Source organism: Malus domestica, chromosome 16 (assembly GCF_042453785.1).
Source record: "Malus domestica chromosome 16, GDT2T_hap1".
Classification (NCBI taxonomy): domain Eukaryota; kingdom Viridiplantae; phylum Streptophyta; class Magnoliopsida; order Rosales; family Rosaceae; genus Malus; species Malus domestica.
In genome coordinates this window covers 4,005,769-4,029,049 of record NC_091676.1, presented here as the reverse complement: position 1 = coordinate 4,029,049, position 23,281 = coordinate 4,005,769, and the positions used below count along the sequence as shown (strand labels likewise).

At 36.5% G+C, this 23,281-nt stretch overlaps 3 protein-coding genes across 5 annotated transcripts; 1 reads left to right on the top strand and 2 right to left on the bottom strand.

Moving 5' to 3' along the window:
• Positions 1–6,839: 6,839 nt before the first annotated feature.
• Positions 6,840–9,121, top strand: LOC103402784 (cytochrome P450 CYP749A22-like). The gene is made up of 5 exons (XM_008341543.4): positions 6,840–7,233; positions 7,317–7,540; positions 7,688–7,920; positions 8,046–8,430; positions 8,519–9,121. The coding sequence occupies exons 1-5, from the start codon at positions 6,954–6,956 to the stop codon at positions 8,945–8,947; spliced, it is 1,551 nt and encodes a 516-aa protein (XP_008339765.3). The 5' UTR covers positions 6,840–6,953; the 3' UTR covers positions 8,948–9,121.
• Positions 9,122–11,268: 2,147 nt separating this feature from the next.
• LOC103402786 (uncharacterized) lies at positions 11,269–15,266 on the bottom strand. Of its 3 annotated transcripts, XM_070815284.1 has the most exons (6): positions 15,004–15,142; positions 14,506–14,583; positions 12,709–14,283; positions 12,098–12,211; positions 11,818–11,967; positions 11,269–11,705 (listed from the first exon to the last, which is right to left on the bottom strand). In XM_070815284.1, the coding sequence occupies exons 3-6, from the start codon at positions 14,275–14,277 to the stop codon at positions 11,559–11,561; spliced, it is 1,980 nt and encodes a 659-aa protein (XP_070671385.1). In that variant the 5' UTR covers positions 14,278–14,283; positions 14,506–14,583; positions 15,004–15,142; the 3' UTR covers positions 11,269–11,558. The 3 variants fall into 3 exon arrangements, with proteins under 3 accessions (XP_070671385.1, XP_008339766.3, XP_070671386.1); XM_008341544.4 differs by lacking the exon at positions 14,506–14,583 and having other exon boundaries at positions 15,004–15,266; XM_070815285.1 differs by lacking the exons at positions 14,506–14,583; positions 15,004–15,142 and adding an exon at positions 14,831–14,977.
• Positions 15,267–20,031: 4,765 nt separating this feature from the next.
• On the bottom strand, positions 20,032–23,281 carry LOC103402787 (ACT domain-containing protein ACR4-like). The gene is made up of 8 exons (XM_008341545.4): positions 22,749–23,281; positions 22,390–22,462; positions 22,250–22,295; positions 22,036–22,150; positions 21,874–21,941; positions 21,202–21,792; positions 20,989–21,093; positions 20,032–20,707 (listed from the first exon to the last, which is right to left on the bottom strand). Exons 1-8 carry the CDS (start codon positions 22,750–22,752, stop codon positions 20,366–20,368), a joined length of 1,344 nt encoding a protein of 447 aa, XP_008339767.3. The 5' UTR covers positions 22,753–23,281; the 3' UTR covers positions 20,032–20,365.

Below are 23,281 nucleotides of genomic sequence, written 5' to 3'. Positions count from 1 at the left end.
CCTTGGTTTGTCGATTGGGGTTTTGCTACTTTGGTGTTGGAATGAAGCAAATAACATTTAATATTTTTTATATGTCATGGTTTAATTCTTTTTCATTATCCTACTTCTTAGTTCGACACTATACCAAACGTTTCACTAAATCAGTTCAGCTTAGTCTCAGAAGTTAGTCCAGTTTGAGATAGTCCGGTGCAACAAACGCACCCTTAGTGGTTCTTTAAAAATCGCATTTGTCTATTTTCTTCACTACAATTAGATGTCTTAATAGTTTTGATTTTAAATGATTATTTTCAAAGATGATCTATGAATAATGTACTAAAATGTAGATAGTATGGTTCATTATAAAAACTCCCCTCATACCACAAAGATTTCCCCAACAAAAGGAAAAAGATTTGTACATGAATGAAATGTAACTAAAAATTATATAGTACTTACTGTTTTCATAAACAAAAAATTGGACCCAAGAAGTATACCAAACGAGAAAGCCCGCATTGTTCAACTAATAATAAAAAATAAAAAAAGCCGCCAACGCTTAAAAATTCTGCTCCTAGTTAACATCAAATGTTGCTTTAATATTCCATTGTATTGAACTTAGTTGCATAGAAGACTCCAGCTTCTCGGGTAGCATTATTGTGTGGTAGGCACTTCAATTTCGTGCCAGAAAAACCGCCAGGACCAAATGGCATTACAAGAGCGCAGAATAAGCAAGTTATTATTTGCACGTTTGAACGAATAATTTTCCTGGCCACCTACTACAAAAAACTACAACTGATTTAGGGCTGGTTTGGTATTGCTGTGCTTTGAAAAAAAACTGCTGTGAGAATAAGCGGCTATGCTGTGAGAATAAGCGGCTGTGAAATAAATCAGCAGAGTGTTTGGTAAACTTTTTTGTAAAAGTACTTTTGGAAAAAAAAGCAGTCTGATAGTGAGTCTTTTCATTAAAAGAGCACTGTAGCTCAGTGTGCTTTGAAAAAAAACCAGTTTTCCAAAGCTGCAAATAGCAGCTTCAGCTTTTTCCTTTGATTTTAGCTTATTCTCATAGCAGCTTCCAAAATAAGCCATTTTTTTTCAGTTTACCAAACACTTAAAACCCTCACAACTTTTTTTCATAGGTACTTTTTTTTTTAAGCACCTCACTCCCAAACCATCTCTTACAATATAGATTTTGTTACCGGCTAAAATTCGGTTGAAATAAAAATGACAACGTACGGATACAAAATGATGAATCGGAAGCTTTATGGAGGCATTAACCAAAAAAAAAGCCTAATCTGTTGCACTGGAAAATTGATCAATTTTGATGAAAATTTTGTATATTCAGTTGATAAGTGAAGGAATATGTTGTACAAGTGGCAGAATTAGACTGGTGAAGATCCATGTCATCCTAGAGCAGTTAGGCTTGATTGATATCAGTTTGTTAAAAGCTGTTGTGATGACTACTTATAGTATCTCTAATGAAGACGTCAAAAGATAAACGTCAAATGTTAATTTGATAATTGATGTGGCAATATCAGATTTTTTTTTCAACCAATATGTTATTTTATTATAATTGATATTTGTAGAACCCATTTTAAAAAGAATTCAATTAAAATAAATTTCCAAGATCTATAATTAGTGCATTAATGTACCCACACAATAAAATAATTAAAAATGATTTGACATCACATTTTCTCATATGTCAATCCACATCAAATTAACTTATCGGTTGGAGTTTGTTTCTACCTTCAAAATTGATTACACATAATTCCACTTAGGATTTGACATCTTATTTGAAATTAGTATTAGCCATTAAGAAAACATGTGCTGCTATATATAGCAGATTGTAATGACTCTGTAAACCATCTATTGAATCTCAATGGTTACACTCTCATTTCTTTCTTCTGTCTCCTCAGCTCATATCTCATTCTTTATGCCATTCTTTGAGCTCAATCTTCCTCAAGCTTACTTAATCCTTCAACTGTTAATATCAGTAACATGAAGTCAGTGGAAGCTTTTCCTTCATGCGAGATATAAGCTTAAACTTTTCCTCGGCTTCAACTTGCTGGCGTATGTCACTTCTTGATGGGTCTGGGTGAAATTTCAGCAATGCCCGTTTATATGCTGCGCGCACCTGAAATTTCCATTTCCACTTTCATTAGATAGTATTGCATCAAATTAGAAACCCATCAAACCATAAACTACAAAAGAACCTAAATCATCTTCGGGAACTAATTGTAGCTTACCTCATTGGGCAGAGGAGGGAAACCAGCCCCCATTTATATTCCTAAGACGCGAAGCAAAGATCCGTATCTATGCATGTCAATTCCAATCTTTTAAGCTCCTTCCAAACTTCAGCACGAAGTTGGTCTTTCAAATTTATATTTTCTTCATCCTGAATATGACACACTTAACAAGTCAGTGATATACAATCAATGGTATGTACTTGATCTTAAACCAGACAGAATGCCCTTTAAACTTGATAGGGGAGTCAAGAGACGAGGAAAAGCTACATTCAGAGTAAAAAATAAAATGTAACAAATATTGAATATTTGAAATCCATACCTACTTTTGTGACTTTCTTACTTCTTCCGCACGTTGCTTTTGCCTTCTCTGCATATCCAATAAACGCATGCTTTCCGCCTTTCTCCTCTTGCTTAATCTTTGTGCCTCTTCTGCGTGGAAAAAAATTAAAATATAACTAATGTCAGGTCAGGTGGTCATCTGTAAGCTACAGAACACCTTTCAAGTTCAATTTCTACTAACAAGAAGTTACTGAAATGCACAAAGACTAGAAGTTACAGAAGTGTGTGGAATATAAATAAAGATGTATGAAATTTAGACAGTATGAACTGCATAAAATAAAAAATAAAAGAAAAATAGCACAGACACCAAGTGGTGAAGAAGGGCATTTACTTTGTGAGACTCGCTGCCTGGATGCCAGTTCTTCTATTCCTCGCTTGTATTCAGCAGTCTCCCTGTGCTTTTCTCCATCAGTGGTTATATCACTTTCAACAATGGCTGTATCTCTTCGAACCGGACTCACTTAGCCATCTTCAGAAGGCAAATCCCTCAGACCACATAATTATCTCTCTTGCTGAATGGAATTCCCCCTGATTACTACTTGTTCCATCACATGTACATGAGGTGTTGCGCAAAGATACTCCTCCAAGTTTGCTCTCGCTTTTTCCTGGGAGCAAGTTTATTCATGAACAGCGCCAAGCTTCTCTTCAGAAGGAAAACACCCATGCTATCCATCTATGTTGCATCAAATGGTTGACTAGAAACTGCTTTGTCTTTGTTTCCTCAGAACTTGACTAGAAACTGCTTTGTCTTTTTTTCCTCAGAACTTGACGGGCCGAGGGCCCCACTCCAGCAACACCTATACTATATCCAACTTGATTATTACCACTAGCCAAATCTATCAGGTTGTCGCGCAAAGTGCTTTGAAAAGGAAAATTGATCGTTTTAGCCAATGTAATTATTGTGACCTTTGCGCGAGGAAATATTTATCGCGCAAATGTCTTATGGTTGTATTAATTGACAGGTTCTCTCTCCCTTTTACTCACATCATTTTCCCCAAAATCCTCTATTTCCCCTCATTTTCTTTTGCCCCAAACTCCTCATATCCCAGTTCGTATGATGACCAATTTCGCCGAAGGTCAGAGTAAGGGGTATGTATGAGAGTGTGAAGGTAAAAGAGTCCCACATTAGTGAAAGGAGAAATCTTGCAAAGGTTTATAAGAGGTTGGGTTACTCTCCATATTGCCAATTGGTTTTATGGTGGAACCTATACTTTCTTCATGGTATCAGAGTAAGTTGGCCCACGTGTGAAGCCCAGCGGCCACACGTGCTCCATGACATCCAATTCGTGTTGTCCACGTGTTTAGCTTGAAAATTCACCACATGTGAGAGGACGTGTGTGAGAATGTGAAGGTAAAAGAGTCTCACATTAGTGAAAGGAGAAACCTTGTAAGGGCTTATAAGAGATGTTAGGCTACTTCTCATATTGCCAATTGGTTTTATAGTGAAACCTCAACTTTCTTCAGTGTGACGGAGAAGGATCTGGGTAAAAGAAGGTAAAGATTACACATATACGTGCCAGAAGAGGAAATAATGACAGGCGGAATCAACATGAATAGTTTCAGGGGATCTGAGAGGGAGTTGCCTGCTGAACTTACACACGAGATTGGGAATGTATTGCGGAACAAATGTCATGCGGCCAAGTGGGCATCTTGGAAGAAGGTGTTGGAGGATCTGAATAAGTATATGTTAGATGACTTAGCAGTAAGTGGGTGTTAATATATTAGTAATTATTTTTGTTATATAATAAGGAAAACTAATGAAAATGGCTTGAAAACTTTGAGTTTTAATGATAAAGATAAAATAAAGGGTAAAGTGAATAGTACCAGGATTGACTTTTTAGTGTAAAAATGTGGTTTTTCGTTAAAGTGAACAGTACCGGGAGCTTTTCGTTAAAGTTCCCATAATAATATATTAAAATGTTTAATTTTGAATTTTGATTTTTTTTGCATAAAAGGAATGGTATATTATTGATGAAACAAAGCCGAACTTGATGAGTTTTGTGGATGATATATTCAAGAGGCGTTACGGACAGTATGAGTAGCCCGCTATGGAGAAGCACTACCAACACAGTATTTTTTTTTTCAAACGCTGACTTCTCATCCCAATTTGTATATTGGGACGAAAAGTGTTTGTACCTTTATTCTTCTCGCGAAGAAGCTTTTCGTTCCAATATATAATTAGACTTGTGTAACCAATTATGTGCCACGTCAGCAAGTAATGGCATTTTTGACATAATTTTTATAGAAGGATCACATTGATTTGCGATACCCATTTTTAAGGATTATATTGATCGATTTTCAATTTCAGATATCATTTTGATGGGGTGGGTCAAATTCAGAGACCTTTTGTGGTAAAACCCCCTTATTTTATTAAGACTTAATTGGATCATTGGTCCCCATGGTGATAGGGTAGTTGAAAGATAAGCCTTATGGTAAAAAATTTCATCAACTCTCGGTTAATCGTTCGTATATAAATGTTTATATGTGAGACTAAAAAAATAAAGTTAACTTCACATGTAGCCAGTAGCGAATCTACAGAGGGACTTGGACCCTAAATCGTTGCTAGAAATTTTTCGAGAACCCCTCGTACACGAACACGAGGTATGTGTTGTGCAGGTTGCAGGTTGTGATAGCTACCAACCTGAATCCGGTAGCTCAACCTCGACGAGTTGCTGTAATGAAGGATAAGCGAAAGGAGGAAGAAGAGCACACAAAACGTGCTTACTATTTTTTTTATATTTTTCTTTTCAAATAATCGTTACAAAAGCAAGGGAGTTATTGCTCTATTTAAAGAGTCTGGGCCACAGGGTGCTAGCTCAACATTTCACTTAACAACTTTTAACAAAATGACAAAACAAGCAATTAAAGGCTAACAACTAATTTACTCGGTGATAAAGCTTCCACTAATTTGAACACCCTAACAGGTTGCAGCAGCGTCTTCTTCACCATGAGCGGAGAAAAAAAAGAAAATAGGACCATTTTTAACAATTGGTATATGTTTTGTGTTATTTGATTAAATGTGTAGTTTAAAAATAAAAAATATGGAGAGATTTTTCAAGCCAAAGCCAATAGCACCATCTATTTGTTTATTGAGAAAGATGGTTGAGTGACAGCTTTGTTGTTTATGTTGAGAAAGATGTTTTTTCATGTATTGGTAATGAAGCTATCATAGAACATTTTCAGACTATGAAACCTCGTCGTTGACGCTTGAATTAGGATTTTATAGCTTGTAATGTTGTTTTGCGTATGATTTTTGAATGAAATGTATTATATTTAACTTTTCAATGTTAATTTTGTCTATAAATTTTTTGACATTTATTAATCGGACCGCCGAGTTTAAAATTCTGGATCTACCACTGCATGTGGCCCCATGTGATAACAATTAACGGAGAGTTCCGTTTTAGCCTAATATGTGTGGCTCATGTGCTAATAATTAACAGAGAATTAACGAAATTTTCAATTTTGGGCTTAAATTCTTTTTTTTTATTTTTTTTATTTTATCATATGGGCTATCTTCCAACACCCTATCACCACCATTGGTATATGTTTTGTGTTATTTTATTAAATGTGTAGTTTAAAAATAAAAAATATGGAGAGATTTTTCAAGCCAAAGCCAATAGCACCATCTATTTGTTCATTGAGAAAGATGGTTGAGTGACAGCTTAGTTGTTTACATTGAGAAATATGTTTTTTCATGTATTGGTAATGAAGCTATCACAGAACATTTTCAGACTATGAAACCTCGTCGACGCTTGAATTAGGATTTTATAGCTTGTAATGTCGTTTTGCGTATGATTTTTGAATGAAATGTATTATATTTAACTTTTCAATGTTAATTTTGTCTATAAATTTTTTGACATTTATTAATTGGACCGCCGAGTTTAAAATCCTAGATCTACCATTGCATGTGGCCCCATGTGATAACAATTAACGGAGAGTTCCGTTTTAGCCTAATATGTGTGGCTCATGTGCTAATAATTAACGGAGAGTTAACGAAATTTTCAATTTTGGGCTTAAATTCTAACAGACTTCACCACAGGAGCTTAAATTCTTTTTTTATTTTTTTTATTTTATCATATGCTATCTTCCAACACCCTATCACCACCAGAACTAATAATCCAATTAGGCCTTTTATTAATTGTTGGGACTTGGAAGATATGCTACATTGAAACCTTGAAAAAAATGATATGCTACATTGACACCTTATTCAAAATCTGCGAGCTGCGTGCATTATAAGTTATGTTTCGTGCATTATAAGTTATAACCTAGCCTCTTGTCAATGGCATTCAGAAACGACTGGAGGTGTTGTAAATTGACTACATAAAGAGATGTGTGCTATCCAGTTGAGTTATTTAGTATAAGAATTGATAGTCTGTAAGTAATCTCAATTGGCAAAGTATGGTGGGAGTAACCACTGTTTCAAGCTTTCTGTCTCTGCTCTTTCTAATTCTCTTGGCTCTCGTAAAGTTCTTTGACAAACTATGGTGGACTCCAACTCGCATACAGAAGCGGATGGCTTCGCAGGGAATCAAAGGTCCTTCGTACAAACTCATCTACGGAAACGGCAAAGAGATTACCAGCATGACGAAGGAAACTATGAGCAGGCCCATGAGTACTTCATCTCATGACATATCTTCTTATGTTCTTCCTCATGATCATTTGTGGACTAACATCTATGGTAAGGAAAATAAAAATCTATGGTGATTTATATGTGTATCTTAATTATTAGTTCAAAAGTTTGGTAACATTTTGTTGCAACAGGGAAGAGTTTTCTTCAGTGGTATGGTCCTCAACCTCACTTAACCATCGGGGAACCCGAGTCGTGCAAAGCAATACTAAGCAACAAGGATAGAATTTGTCGAAAACCAAAACCCCCGTACTTTGTGAAAAAACTGTTCGGAGACGGCCTTCTGATGGCAGAAGGTGAAAAATGGGTAAAATTAAGAAAGCTTGCCACCCATGCCTTCAATGGAGAGAGCTTAAAAGTAATGATTATGTTCTTACAGCTAATTATATATAATTCCTGCAATGTATGCTAATATAGTAGCGGAGTTGTGTAGATTGTTCATAAGAAAAATTAGTTTAATTAAATGTAAATTTGCTATTTGCATACTGATGTTGTGTTACTGTAGAGTATGATTCCTGAAATGATAACCAGCACTGAGGTAATGCTAGAAAGGTGGAAAAATCATGAAGGCGAGGAGATTGAGGTGAATGAAGAATTTAAGTTGTTAACCTCAGAAGTGATTTCTAGGACAGCATTTGGCAGCAGCTACTTGGAAGGGAAGAACATTTTTGAAATGTTGACGGAGTTGGCCTCCTTATTATTCAAAAATACTTACACATTCCGGCTTCCTGGCATCAGGTAGCTTCCTCTAACTAAAACATCTCAAAGAGTGGGAGAACTCTAGCTTCATCTAACAGTAATCATGGAGGATTATGGAATGAGTGTGTCACTTCTCATGACTAGTCTATCATTCAAACTTGCAGTAAGTTCTATAAACCCAGCGATGAGATCAAATCGGATAAGCTTGAGAAAGGAATACGCGACTCCATAGCAGGGATGGCTAGCAAAAGAGAAAAGAAAGCAATGACCGGAGAAGGAGACGGCTTTGGGAGTGATTATCTTGGACTACTTTTAAAAGCCCACCACAATGCCATCGGAAACGAGAGGATCTCGATGGATGAATTGGTTGACGAGTGCAAGACTTTTTACCTTGCTGGACAAGAAACCGCAACCAGTATGCTTTCTTGGACTGTGTTTCTTCTGGCACTTCATACAGATTGGCAGGAGGAAGCAAGGAAGGAAGTCTTACAATTGTTTGGCAAACAAACTCCAAATCCTGACGGCATTGCCAAGCTTAAGCTTAAAACAGTAAGAAAGTCAAACAGTTAACTTATCAAAAAAGTAGAGCAGAAATATTGTTCTCGATTAATTTTTATCTTCATTTTGATGATTGCAGATGAGTATGATCGTCAATGAGTCTTTAAGGTTATATCCTCCTGTCATTCACCTCATACGGGAAACGGAAAAGGAAGTTAGACTGGAAGAGCTCAATGTTCCTGCTAATGTTCAATTGCGGGTGTCAAATCTAGCATTTCACCATGAGCCTGAATTCTGGGGACAAGACGCCCAACTTTTCAAACCAGAGAGATTCTCAAAAGGTGTCTCTAAGGCTACTAACAATAACATGGTCGCATTCATACCCTTTGGAATGGGACCTCGAACTTGTGTGGGCATGAACTTCGCAATCATCGAAGCAAAGATTGCTCTGTCCATGATTCTACAACGCTACTCCTTCAGTCTTTCCCCGGGCTATATGCACTCACCCATTAACGGCCTAGCCGTTAGCCCACAGCATGGAGTTCAAGTTATACTACACTCACTTTGATCTTGTAATATTGTGTGTTTTAGAATTTAGATTGTGCAAAGACGGAAGAATAAACATGTGAAATTCCAAAATTCAATATGCTTAATTTCAAGCTCAGTATCAATACCTAAGACTAGTCGTAATTGTTATGTATTCCAATCTGAAAATAATTTGAAGCCCAGTTTCAATACTCAAGACTATCTTATTTTCTGTATTTTATCTTTTCTGTATTAAGAGCGGTAAGGTTTATATTGGGAAATTAGAAAAATAACCAAATTTTGGAGCTAAATAGAATTATAGTTACCATTTTAAATTATTGATAATTATAACAAAAAATTGATATGAAAAGTACTAATATACCGGAAATAAATTATGGTAACAGCGATGTTGAGAACCAAATTGATGATTAGAGAGGTCCTAGGGGCAATGTTCTACAACATCTTAGCTCCTCTAGCTTTTAGATTCAGGGCTGCAGGGTGGGGGTTGTGGTTACTATGGATGGGGAGAATCATGGCTGAGAAATAGAGAGAAGAGCAGCTGGGTTATCGTTGTTGGGTTTTCTGCAATTATTCTTCTCCTTTGATATGAGTTGAGTTCTTTTTTTTCTTGATGATGAAAAGTCCAACTTAATTAATCAGTTTTCTGCATTTTTTTTTTTGTTAATCGATATTGTTAGATTAAGTGTTAAATTAGCTATTGACGGGATTTGAACTCACGCCCTCATGCAAGGACTTAACATATTTCCACTACTGTGATAAATGACCTCTTGCTCTGCATATTTCTATTTTGTTTCACCTACTTTTGGATCATATATCATACATATCTCCAAACAATGGAATTTACAATGGATGAAATTTTAATTGAAGTGAGTTTAAATTCTGTCAATTTACAATTTCTTCATCCAAACATATTGAATTTTCTTTTGTTTAATTTTCACGGGTGACTTTTAATTTTGCTTTTTGTTTTTTTTTTTTTGTTTATTTAGAAAACCTCATTTTAAGAGTATATTAGTATTTCATATTAATTTTTTGTTATAATTATTATAAACTTAAAAATGTGATCATAATTTAATAGAAGGTTCAAACTTTGGTTTTTTTTTAAAAAAATTTCCCACTTAAGTCCCCGAGTCAAGACTAAGTATAATTTTCCTTTTCTTGCTTTAATAAAAATCTCCTCGTGCTGAGATTTCTTTAAAAAAGGGGGGGGGGGAAGATTTGTAAATGAATAATAAATGTAACTTACCTAACTAAAAATTACTTAGTAGTTGATTTCAAAAAACAAAAAAATTGAATCTAAGAAGGATATTGAAATCTAAAAGTAACTTACCTAACTAATAAATGTAACTTACCTAACTAAAAAAATAAATGTAACTTACCTAACTAATAAATGTAACTTACCTAACAAAAAATAACTTAGTAGTTTATATAAAAGCATCTCTTTTTTATTTCCAGTGATGCTTTTGTTTTCACTAGCATTTTTTTTTTATTAGAATTAAAAAGTAGTAATTTAATTGGTATAATCCATGATTTCATTTTATAAGTATTATAAAGTCTCACAAATTCTAGCAAGAATCAAAGTTCCAGATTTGATATGGGACGACTTAGTATTTCTTTATTCATTCTCATCCAATCCAAAAGGGGTTTTTGATTGGATAAGTTGATTTTTTTATCTTGCTGAAATGTGAGATAAAAAAGATCCTTGTTATTGATTTTATCAATTATTTGATCGGACCTGAGAAAGCTCGCATTGTTTGACCAATAATAACAAAAAGAAAGCCGTGTCCTTTCAAAATTCTGCTCATATCGCACAATCACAATATCACATCACATGTTGCTTCTCGTGTAGCATTCTTTTGATGGAAGAAAGATGAGCATGGTGATAGGGAGATGTGTTGTCAGCAATCTTTCGAGTGGTATGGATTGAGAAGATCACAATTGAATAAAATGATTAGAAATCAAATTTCAATTGTTAAACGGTTTAAAATAAAAATCAAACACGCCAACTAAATATCATCAATTATAACAATCAAAGATAAACAAGATATCGCAAAACTGATCTTGATATTTGATGATACCGTGTTTTGCCAATTTCCCAAGAATTCTTAGGAAGCAAAAGGCTCAGGTGGACTTCTATGGGAAAGAGATCGCTTATGTGCATCACCGTGGGGCACTGGCCCCTTCAAAAAGTTGTTGGCAGGAAAATGATAAACACGCTATTTTTCTCTTTCAACATTTTCATGTTTAATCATATATGTTATTTCCATTTGATTAAAAAGGTGAAAATCAACCGTCTTCTCACCATTCACATAGGTTGGGCAAAGAAAGGAGAGGTACTTCAATCTCTGGCAAGGAAAAAACTCAGGACCAAATGGCAATTACTAGAGCAAGAAGAACAAGCAAGTTATTACTTGCACATTCGAAACAATAATTTCTCTGGCCACCTTCTACAAAAAACTACAACTGATTTACAACATAAAACTTCGTTACCTACAAAAATCTGGTTGAAAAAAATGACGACGGATACAAAACGAGGAATCGAAAGCTTTGTGGAGGCATTAACAAACAAAAGAAAAACCCTAATCTGTTGCCTTTGGAAAATTGATCAAATTTGATGAAATTTTTTATCTGTGTATTCAATAGCATGAAGTCGGTAGAAGTTTTTCCTTCATGCGAGATATAAGCTTAAACTTTTCCTCGGCTTCAACTTGCTGGCGTATGTCACTTCTTGATGCCCGGTCTGGGTGAAATTTCAGCAATGCCCGTTTATACGCTGCGTGCACCTGAAATTTCCATTTCCATTTCCATTAGTTATTGTTGCATGAAATTAGAAACCCATCAAACCATAAACTACAAAAGATCCTAAACCATCTTCAGTAACTTATTTTAACTTACCTCGTTGGGCAAAGGACGGAAACCAGCGCCTACTTGTATTCCTAAGCCACGAAGCAAAGAAGCCATATCTATGCATGTCAATTCCAATCTTTTAAGCTCCTTCCTTACTTCAGCACGAAGTTGGTCTTTCAAATTTATATTTTCTTCATCCTGAATATGACACAATTAACAAGTCAGTTATATACAATCAATTGTACTTGATCTTAAAACCAGACAGAATTTCCTTTAAACTTGAAAGGGGAGTCGAAAGACGAAGAGAAGCAACATTTGAAATCCGGACCTTCTTTTGCGACTCTCTAACTTCTTCCACACGTTGCTTTTGCCTTCTCTGCATATCCAATAAACGCATGTTTTCCGCCTTTCTCCTCTTGCGTAATCTTTGTGCTTCTTCTGCCTGGCAAAAATTAAAGTATTCCTAATTTCAGGTCAAGTGGTCTTCTATAAGCTACAGAACACCTTTCAAGTTCAATATCTACTGACACCAAGTTACTGAAATGCACAAAGACTTGGAAGTTTCAGAAGTGTATGGACTATAAATAAAGATATATGAATTTCAGACAGAAAGGGTATAAACAAATAAAAGCCAGGGCACCAAACTGAGATTAATGAACATGTAGAAATATACTGCATTATGGCAGATATATAATTTTTTTACCAGAACTTCTGAAAAACCCCTGTAACAAATCATACTATGATCTACATAAAATACAAAATAAAAGAAAAATAGCACAAAAGTCAGGTGATGAAGAAGGGATAACGATGACTCTTGTTGTGTAGCCTATAGTCCCAATATGCCTCCCGTAGACCACAATAAACAAATAAATAATGAATGAAACATTCACTTTGTTAAAAATGTAAAACAAAAAAAGGTAATGTAGGCATGTTCAGAACCTGAATTTGTAAGACTCGCTGCCTGGATGCCATTTCTTCTTCTATTGCTCGCTTGTATTCAGCAGTCTCCTTGTGCTTTTCTCGATCAGTGATTATATCACTTTCAACAATGGCTATATCTCTTCGAACAGGACTCACATAGCCGTCTTCAGCAGGTAACTGATCCCTCAGATCACAAAATTCTTTCTCTCTTGCTGAATGAAATCCCCCCTGATTACTACTTGTTTCATGGCATGAGGTGTTGCCCAAAGACACTTCCTCAAAGGTTGCACTCGCTGTTTCCTGGGAGAAAGTTTTTTCATGAACAGCACCAAGTTTGTCTTCAGGAGGAGCAAACCCACTTTCCATCTGTGTTTCGTCAAATGGTTGACCAGAAACTGCTTTGTCTTTTTCCTCAGAACTAGATGGATCATCATGAAACTCATCATCGTTACTCAGTTCATCTCTATCATGGTTACTAGGCCTTTCACCAGAATCTTGGTTCTTGCAGAAATATTCTTCCTTTTTCGAAACAGTAGCTTTTCTTTGATCGTTGTTAGTTTCAGCCCTGAAATTTTGCCCATTATCCATAAAACAAGTCCCTGGATGTTTAGACTGTCTACCGCCTAGTTCTGACCACAGGGGATGCTCTTCAGGACTTTGTTCTCCTTCATTCCATAAACCAGCCATGCCATTAGCTTGGAAACAATGCCACTCATAAATAAGAGGATCTTCTTTAGTGACGTTCTGATTGGATTCAACAAAAGAACCATCCATTTGGGGATCCAAAGAACTGCCCTCAGTGTGGCCATCACGAGTACCCGTAAAGTATGGAAGGTTTTCCTTTTCATAATTTCCATTTTTAGAACTTGAACAAACAGGGACATCTCCAGGTGCTGTCCTATTCTCTACTTCAGCATTAGCTTGGGTATCACTATGAGATCCAGAACCACTTACTTGACCCTCCGAACCAGACTGGCCATTATGAACAACATGTTTTCTCTTCTGGGAAACTTTTTCCCAATATTGATGAAGCTTCCCATAAGAACCTTCTATTAGCTCACAATCAGAATAATCACTATCAGATGAACAACTCTCAGACTCAAAACCGAAACCATAACAATTCCTGCTAGGAGCTTCACCAGAGTGGGTTTGCTTGCACTTTGACCCTTTTACTGTATAACCCTTTTCCTGGACACCCTGACAGTCACCACCATCTGAGGTTACAGAATTCTTGCTAGAAGCAGGAAAAGAACATTTGCTTGAGGTGGCATCACTATCGAGGTCCCCAACATCCTCAACGGTGATTACAGGACTTGCATAATTATCTTCATCATTGTCATCATCGTCGTCGTCTACTATATTTATGAAACTACTTGACTTAAATTTTCTATCTTTTGTCAATGTACTGGAACCTCGTGACTTCGCCTGTAAAGACTCGAGATAATCAATGTCGATGACATCTTCACACTCAAGATCAATGAACACAAATTTATCAGCGTCCCTTTTATTTCTGCAACTTTCTACAGTTTTCTTCCCAGAACAACTTCTGAGTTCAGAAAATTCTCTTGATGGCCCTCTCCTTCTCATCTACTTCTGCATTAAATTAATGCATACATGAATAAAAAATAACAGAAAGTTGAGTTGTCATCACAGATATCTCAGCCTCTAGAGACAATAAAGTAACTAAACATTGACAACCAAATCCAAAATACATACATACATACATACATACATACATATATAGATATCGTTATTGGCATACCCTACACCTTATTTAGTTGGAAAACAAAAATTAGCTAAAGACGAACAACATACAACCAGCCTCCGATGCCCACTTTGCCATTACCAATTCTCACGAAACAAACTTCTTCTAGTGTGTGTTCGTGTTTGTGCCTGTAATTATAACGGAATCAGGTCACAAAAACACACAATTCATCTTTAACCCCCACACATGCTAAACTCGTAGTTTCGAAATACACAAATCCTACACCTAAAAACCTGTTATTCGTTTTCAGCCAAACTCAATGAATTCTCGTAAAACCCAATCGAAACAACAACAGCAATATCAAATTCCAGCAACCATGTGAACTAAAGAAATCAAATTTCAACAATTTAACGACAGACGAAGAGAATTGCATACCGATTGAACCCTAACTTGAATTAAAAACACTCGGATACCAATCGTATAAAACCGATCAGCAGCAATCGATCAATCCACCAGTAAAGGCAACCAAAACAAATGAATTGAAAGAATAATAATAGAGAAATTAAAATTTCAGAAATACGCAGAAGATTAAACCTTAGTTGCCTTACCTTTCAAGGAAAAGAAAAGGGGGAAACCCAGCTCTTCCTAGACGAAGACGATGACGATGACGAAGACGAAGACGAAGACGAAGACGAAGACGAAGACGAAGGAGCTTCCAGAGGAAGATTATCAAGGAGGATTGGCGATGTCAAATATTTGGAGAGGGTTTTGAAAAGCGAAACCAAGGTATCTTTTGGCACCAAAAGGACGAGCGAAAACCAATTCACCAAAAGTCGATAACGGCCGGAAAAAAAAAAAGAAAAAAAAAGTAGATAATAAATAAATTAAAACGTTTTTATAAGTTACGTCAACCGTGAGGTATGGAGCGTCACAGACGAACCGACGCCACAATTTATTCAGAAGGATTATCGTCGAATTCTTTTTGTGAGGATTCTGTGATCCTTTAATCATATCCGTTCATTGTATATTATGCGATCAGAAATCATTGTATATTTTTTATTTAAAATTGAATATAAACAATATTTGACAAAAACTAACTACACAATATATGTTAAACGAATGTGATTGAAAAATTCCCGAATATTTACAAAGAGAATCCGTCGAAAATCGTCTCTCACAATTTATAACTCACGGGTAGTAAGGAATAAGATGATTGATCTGTGCTTTTTGTTTTTTACAACCTTAACGGTAAATTTTAGTTTCCGGGGGTTTGTTGTTTTGCTGCTGCGTGGCCCAATAAATTTGAGTTCTCAAGGAACCTATTACGACACTATTGGGCTTATAAATTACAACACTTTGGAGTTGGATTTTATTTTATTTCAAAGAGGCCTATCTGCAAATGAATATTATTATATTTTTGTACTTCCAACTGCAAATGAATATAGATCAACAGCGCTTCTCGAATCAGTAGAGTCATGAACCATATTTGATTTCTCGATCACAAGTTAATTTTTCTTTGTTTTAGGCGTGATTTGAAACCACCACTTTAGTCGCAAAGAAAACTATTCTTAATTACTTGAGCTACAAATATTTTTTTTCGATCACAACTTAAATAGAAAATGTACTCGTCTACAAAGCACATGGATGGACACATATATATAACATACAGGAGATAACATAAACTTTGCCAAAGTAATTTTTTTAGGGTAAAAAATATTTCATTCATCAATATTAATGGAAAACATATTATCATCGGCATGTGAAAGAAAAGGCCTCTGAAAAAATATTAACCGAGTAAAACCCAATGAGAAAAATCGGCTAAGAAAAAAAGAGGTCGTACATGCAAATTATGCTCAAACCAATCAAACAAACAAATACACAAACTATGCTCAAACCAGATTTGCATACGAAGCTGTAGTGAGCCCCCAACCTCAATCCTTTTCAGGATCAGCCCTCACAAAAGCCATCTTTTGTCTAGTTTAATAACTCTGCTCACCAGTAGTATCTATCTCATTTGTAGTCTTTATGTACAACTCATTTCCAGTCATTTAATCTACAAGCAATTTGCAATATTAGTCATTCCCTTTCTCATGCCATTTACATATTGTTTCATCTCTCCATATAAGTAAAGTCCTTATCTTTAAGGCAAACTAAGAACCTTAATTTGAGCCACTCCGACTCAATGACACAATCTCTTGGTTCGAAGTCAATCTCAGGCGCAACTTCAATCATTCAAAACCCGTCTACTAACGGTATCTAGCAGTGGCACGCCTGCACTCACTAATCTCATGTTTGAGTAAATTCCCGGTATGCCCGCGAGGCCCATGGCAAATTTAGGGAACGAACAACCGCAACTAGAAAATGCGGCGTTAATAGGGTTCAGCTAAAGAGGACAGCTCGTTGTTGCAGCCGGCTCAAATGCCTTCTGAACACATTGTTGTCATCTTTGTGAGTACAAGCTTGGAAGCCTGGAAACTCTGCACCAGCAGTGTCCTCCATTGTGTTTTCTTGCCGCTATTCTTGAGTCATTAATTTGGATGTCTATATAAAACTTAAGCACTGTTTAATTTAGTTTATATAGGAATCATAAATGCCGCACCTTATAAGGTTATCATAAACCAGCTATGGAGGACTTTTTTTATGTTCAACAATCTCCATCCATAACATGTAAATTCAAAGTCTCTTATAATATAGCAGAGATTAAGTGCCACTAGATCACAAGGTCATTGATAATCATGTGGGACTTTGAAAGACTGATAAGATGTTGAAGAATATCAAGAATTTCATGTTAGAAACTTGACGAAATAAATTATGATAACAAATGTTCATTACTTATTGTACTAGTGTATTTTGTGATAAAAACTTCACCCATGGGTTAGTAGGTGTTTAAGTGCAAGTTTGGACCAATGATGTTGTTCATTAGTAGTCGGTCATTGATATGTCTCTTTGAAATCTCCGATATTGTATCCGAGTGGTCTGATTGATTGATCACGAATGGGTCTTTATCTAGTATGTTGTATTCTATATATTGGGTTTGAATGAAACTCATCCCTAACTGATGAACAACTGAACAATATCGATGTTGATTAGTAGTGAGTCACTCGTCGGTCTCTTTGAACATAAAAAAGCTAGGTGTGTCATTTGGCAGACATTGATTGGTCCATCTAATTACCAAAGAGGGCCCCAAAACTGGGTTGCTAAATATTGCTAGATAATGGGACATCATGTGCAATTGGTGCATGATTATTAGCACCAAAGTTGCTGCATTGTTGAATGGATGCACGTAATAAAATATGAAATGGTCAGCTGAAACTGAGGCATTCATGTGAGGGGAGGTTTTGCTCGGTTGCTTTGGTTCTAAGAAAACTTGAAATTTGCCAAAATCATCCAATGCCCCACTTTCTGTCATGTGAGGAGGAATAACTGCACACCTTCAAGAGCCCATAAGTTTCAGTGACAGAAATTTCGGAGCACATGATACTTGTAGTGAATTTTAAAACATATTGGGTCATGTGATCTGGGTTTTTTTTAATTTTATTTCAACCAAAAATAAATATAATATCTCAAGGTTTGCAGATGAATTTCACCATCGATTTGTGGTTCAAACAATCACTGGGAAATTCATATTTTATCTAGATTTTTATGGTCGTAGTTATACAATGATTGTCATGCCAACCTAGCTGATCAAATTAACCATAGGGTAATTTTTAGACTTTTTTCTGTGTACCAAAATCCAAATTTTCTTTTACAAACTCCGTACGTAAGTAGATCGTATCCCTAATGCAAATCCTGATATTTTTAAAGGAAGATAACAAATTGCAGAATACAGTCGACATGTTAGGGTAGTCGACTGTTGACTGATCCGAGCACAAGACAGAAGAAGCAGTAGGGCATCTGTTTCTTTGTCTTGCAAAATGCATGTATATATGTAAAATATATCACAGTTAAAAAATATATAAAGACAAAGGGAAATGGAAGGGAAGGGAGTGGTATTTGAATATGTGTTGGACTTCAAGAAACAGAGAAGCACATTGGTGAATAAAAAAGGGAGCACATATAGCATGGAAAGGAAATGCAAAATAATTGCAGTGCGGTGCTGCGAATGAAGCATGGCACTTAATCCTTATATGATTTGTTCTCGCTTCCGTATTGTGCGCATATTTTGAAAAGCAAGTGAATTTACTTTCCCATGATCCCAAATTCATTAAAATCATATCCCAAAACATGATTTTATTAAGAGCTCGTGGGTAGAACTTGCTCTACTCAACGCTCTCTTTAGCTCACTCCATCGACGCTGGACCAATGGTGACCATTTCCAGCGACTCGATAATATGTTAAGAGTTTGTGGGTAGAGTTTTCTACTAATACCTAATATATCTTAAGCCATATATTATTTCTCCGATGTGAATAAATTGGGTTCTAAAATAAAATCATAATTTATAGTATTGTCTCCTTTTCACATTATATATTATATTATCAAAATCAATCAAATAAATACGCAATACCATAAAGACCAAAAACATGAGGCAGCTTGGTTTGAGGAACCATAAGATATGGTAGCAAACATTTTGATTGAGGATAGTTCTATTAAATGATTACATTTCTTTCTACTCTGCGGTGGCCCTTTTTTCCTTGGGTTCAGTTTGAAAGTTCCAGCAAGGTTACGATTTATCAACATTTCTATGAGTATCGAACTTTTCATAAAATAAAAAAAAACCGCAGCACCTTAAAGACCAAGAATTAGATTGACAATGACAATCAAAGTCAGTCAACAAAATCAAATTAGAAATAATTAAGCACAACAATATACATTATTTATTAATAAAATACCAATTATCTTACTACTTTTGCGTAATTATCCATATTTGTTTTGGTCAAAAAGACTACTTATCCCATCTGGATTTCTCCTTTGATCAGATAAGCTAAAAGTGGTTACGCCCTGCATGATGTTTGCACACCAGCCAATAATGTTGGTGGCAAACACAAAGACAATGAGCAAGATTATAGAAATTGGCTAGAAAGTAGCCAACAAATTTTCAAAAGATGGCGCATTTCCTCCTGCCTTTTGTTTCCTTTTTCCATATATTTGTTGGGATTTTTTTGGGGCTGCTTTTTGTGCTTTCAAATCACATTCTTCCTCCTTCCTCAGCTCAGCATTTGGTCAAAAGGGAATGTTCAAAAAATTGATTTGGATTGGACTACAAGGATTCCAAGTTCCAACCACAAATGGGTCCAGCCAATACCAATTCGATGAAAACGTGAAGTTCATAGAATATACATCTTTTTCTTTCAATTCTACCCTTAATTTTGGACTTGTCTGCAAAGTTTTACCAACAAAGATTCAAATCCACCAATGTGAATAAGTGCCCGTCTCCATCTGATGATGATTGAATGCATAAACTAAGTTGGAAAACTCCCGTCCAATTGGGAATTGAGATGTCAACGTTTGGCACCCTCGACACCAAACTTTGTTGCAATCATCCCAAGCAGAGAAAATGTGTCAGACTTGAACTAGGCCATTTTTTTATGACAGCGTATCCGTCTTTTCGTACCAAAATTCGAAGTTTTTTCTTAATTGATAAAAGTTATTTAGATTAACGATTATGTAAAAAACCCAATAAAATAGAGGTTGATGGTAAATATAAAAGCTACCGTAACATTGAATAGAGAAATATTAGGTACAGAGCTTAAAACACTAAAACTGACTTTCTCTGGCATCACACAAATCAGATTATCCTTCTTTGCTTTCATGATCCAACGTGAGGTTGGATCACAGCAACAGATGAAGGCTAAAAGCAGAAGCTGAAAAGATGAGATATTTACAAGCACTTCACACTTTTATGGCTTTTCCTTCAATAATGGCTGCTTTCGTTTTCCTAAACGTAAGTCAATAATTAAACCACTAAAATGGTTAATTTGGTGAAGTTTTCGACTAAGACGGGTTCTTATGTACAAGACTCGACCGATGTCTCAAGAATACGACCGGATCAGCTTGAAGTTGACGAAAGATCTGGACTTGAAGAGACCACCAAAGAGGAACCTTGTTGGAGATTCCTCAGAACCAGGTTTTGTGTCCTCAGGGTTGCCTTTTACTTTGAGTATCGTCTGCCCGATTACTTGCCGGATGGACTCTATGGTCTTGGAGTCAACCGGATAGCCTGATGCATCGCGAACATAGAATGTATTCACAGCTTTGCCTGCTTTGGTTGCAACTTCTGCTCTTGTTACGGTGAGGCTGTTCTCTCGAAAGATCCGAGTGACATCAGATAACAGCCCTACTCTGTCAGTAGTGCAGAGTTCTAGCTTCAAGCCCTGAACAAGGAAGAAACAAAGTTAGTTGTCCATGAAAGAATCAAACGGAGTGCAATGGAACATAACGAGACAAAAGGGTCGACATCCATGGATTTAAAATTACAGTTTGACTCGAAATTAAACGAGTACAATGACTAGGTTACAACATAAGAAAATCAAAATTTATATCACTCCTTGTCATGAATTGCCAATTGGAGATATTAAAAACCTCAAATGCGTACTTTCCAGCCAAAGAAACAAGGAGACAAGCAAAAACTTTGAAATAAAATAGTCCAACTAACCTCAGATACTCTTCTCTCAATAGCCGCCTCGAGGCATTGTATCACTCTTTGTCTCTCTGCATCTGATTTCACAGGAGATCCATCTACATGCCTGATATAGTATTCCTACGACCGAAACCATAAACAGTAATTAGGCAAGTTAATTAAGGCTGGTCTCACCGCACGTCCCAAAAACACGATCATATTCAAGTTGAAAAAGCAAAAATCGCAAACCTGATAAGCTTCCGGACCCTCGGCGTCAATACTAGCATGAAAAATCACATACTGCATGTCTGTCAAAGTGCAAACCGTGTCGAAGAGAAGCTTGGGCCTGTCTTTGCTCCGAATCGTGACCACCGAGTAGTCTTTGTCATGCCAATTAACAACACTCACATCCGGTCTTTGCTTGTCATCCAAGACACCATCATGAACTCGTTCGTAATCCCTATCTGCAAACATCATTTGGTGAAGCCTCCTCTCAGTGTGCGTAACAGCGTGAGAGACAACAGTCCTAGCTCCTCTGGCTTTGTTGCTGCCCTTTAGCACATTGCAGAGTAATTCCTTAATCCCAGCTAACCTCTGAGGGTCGGTAATTGCCAACCCCGTCTCCTCATCAGTGACATGCATCACCGATGCAGCCCTTGTGTTGTGCGTCCAGACTTCGGCACTCACTACATTGCATTTGTGATTGGTGAGGACAGCGCTCACTTCGGAGAGTAATCCCGGTCTGTCGCTTCCAGTTAGCTCAATTACAGTACTGTCCATTGATTGTTTCACACCAACAGATCTCATTGAAGATGCAAAGCATGCCTCTGGACCAAGAGACTGAAAATCAAGTGAGAATTAGGATCATTTCACATCAATCGCCAGCAGAAACAGCGAAAACAAATGTCAAACACAAATTACCTTTTGAATATAATCCAAAACTTCTTCATCTGTAACCTTGTTTCCATCGTGATCAGTGACATTAAAAACTGATTACACAACAAATCACAGAATCAATTTCTACCTCGAACAAAAAAGGACACACTTTTTACAGTGATGACAAGATTGTAAGAGCATTTTTACCATCCATGAACCAGCCGCCATCCGAAGATATGTAGGCTTTCGTCACGATAAGGTTAAGATCAGTAAGTACTTGTACAACTTCCAAAAGGATTCCATATTTGTTTGCACTGTCCACCTGCGTCCAAAGTAACAGATTAAGCACCAAAACTTCCATCACAATGACACCCAAAAAGACACATAACAAGATAAGAAATCAAACAGAAGGCAGACGTACCCTTATCACCGTTGCATTCTTGCAGGCTTCGTTATCGATTACAACCCTGAGACAAAACAACATCAAACGAAGAGGCGTAAATCTCAAGAAGAGATAGGGTGAATATTTGAGGAACTTGAGGTGTGATTTTTTGCATATACCTTGGTGGGTTCATTCGCCGGATGAGCTTCCCGTACTCGTCATCCATGTCATGTGAAAAGCTCATGCTAACTTCTGCAGAAAGCCATCCAAAAAAATGAAAAATAAAATCAGACAAAATGGTTGGAGGGAATAGGAAAAAAAAACCAATTGGAGAGACGAACAGAACCATTGTAACCAATCGGAAAAAAAAAAATTAATACTTGTAAACCCAAAAAAATAAGAGAAATTAAAAAAAAAACATGATTTTCCAGTCTTCCAATTGGGATTACAGAGAAAATATAATCACGGGGAAGGAGGCAGACAACAGAAATCAAAGAACAGAACACGCGAGAACCGAAACGTTAACAACAGCACATACCCATTTCGGTTTTGCTGAGGATTGGTGATCTCCAACACCAAAAAGCTTGTTCCTTTTTTTCTCGGCTGTCTGAAAACAAAGGAAGAACAAAGGCTAGAGAGAGAAAGAGAGAGAGGAGGAGAGTGAAAGAGAAGTGGAGGGTGTATATGTGTGTATATAACTATATATACAGAAAGAAGATCTTAGAATCTTAGGCTTTCCTGTTCTTATCTCTCTCACAAAGGAAACAAATAAACTATAATAACTCCCTACCTTAAAAATAAAAATAAAAAAACCAAAATTCAGAATTTAAAAACCAACCCATTAAAACACTCTCCGAAATCAGACACCCCCGACACACTACTCCAAAAACCTGCAAGTCCAAAAAGTACCACTCAACACCCTCACACAGCTCTCTCTCTCTCTCTCTCTCTCTCTCTCTCTCTCTCTCTCTGTGTAGCTTTCTGAATTCACTTTCTCTCTCTAAAAATGGGGGACCTAAAAATAAAGTTTCCGAAAAATACAGAGTTGGGGTGGTGGGTGGGTTGGGGGGG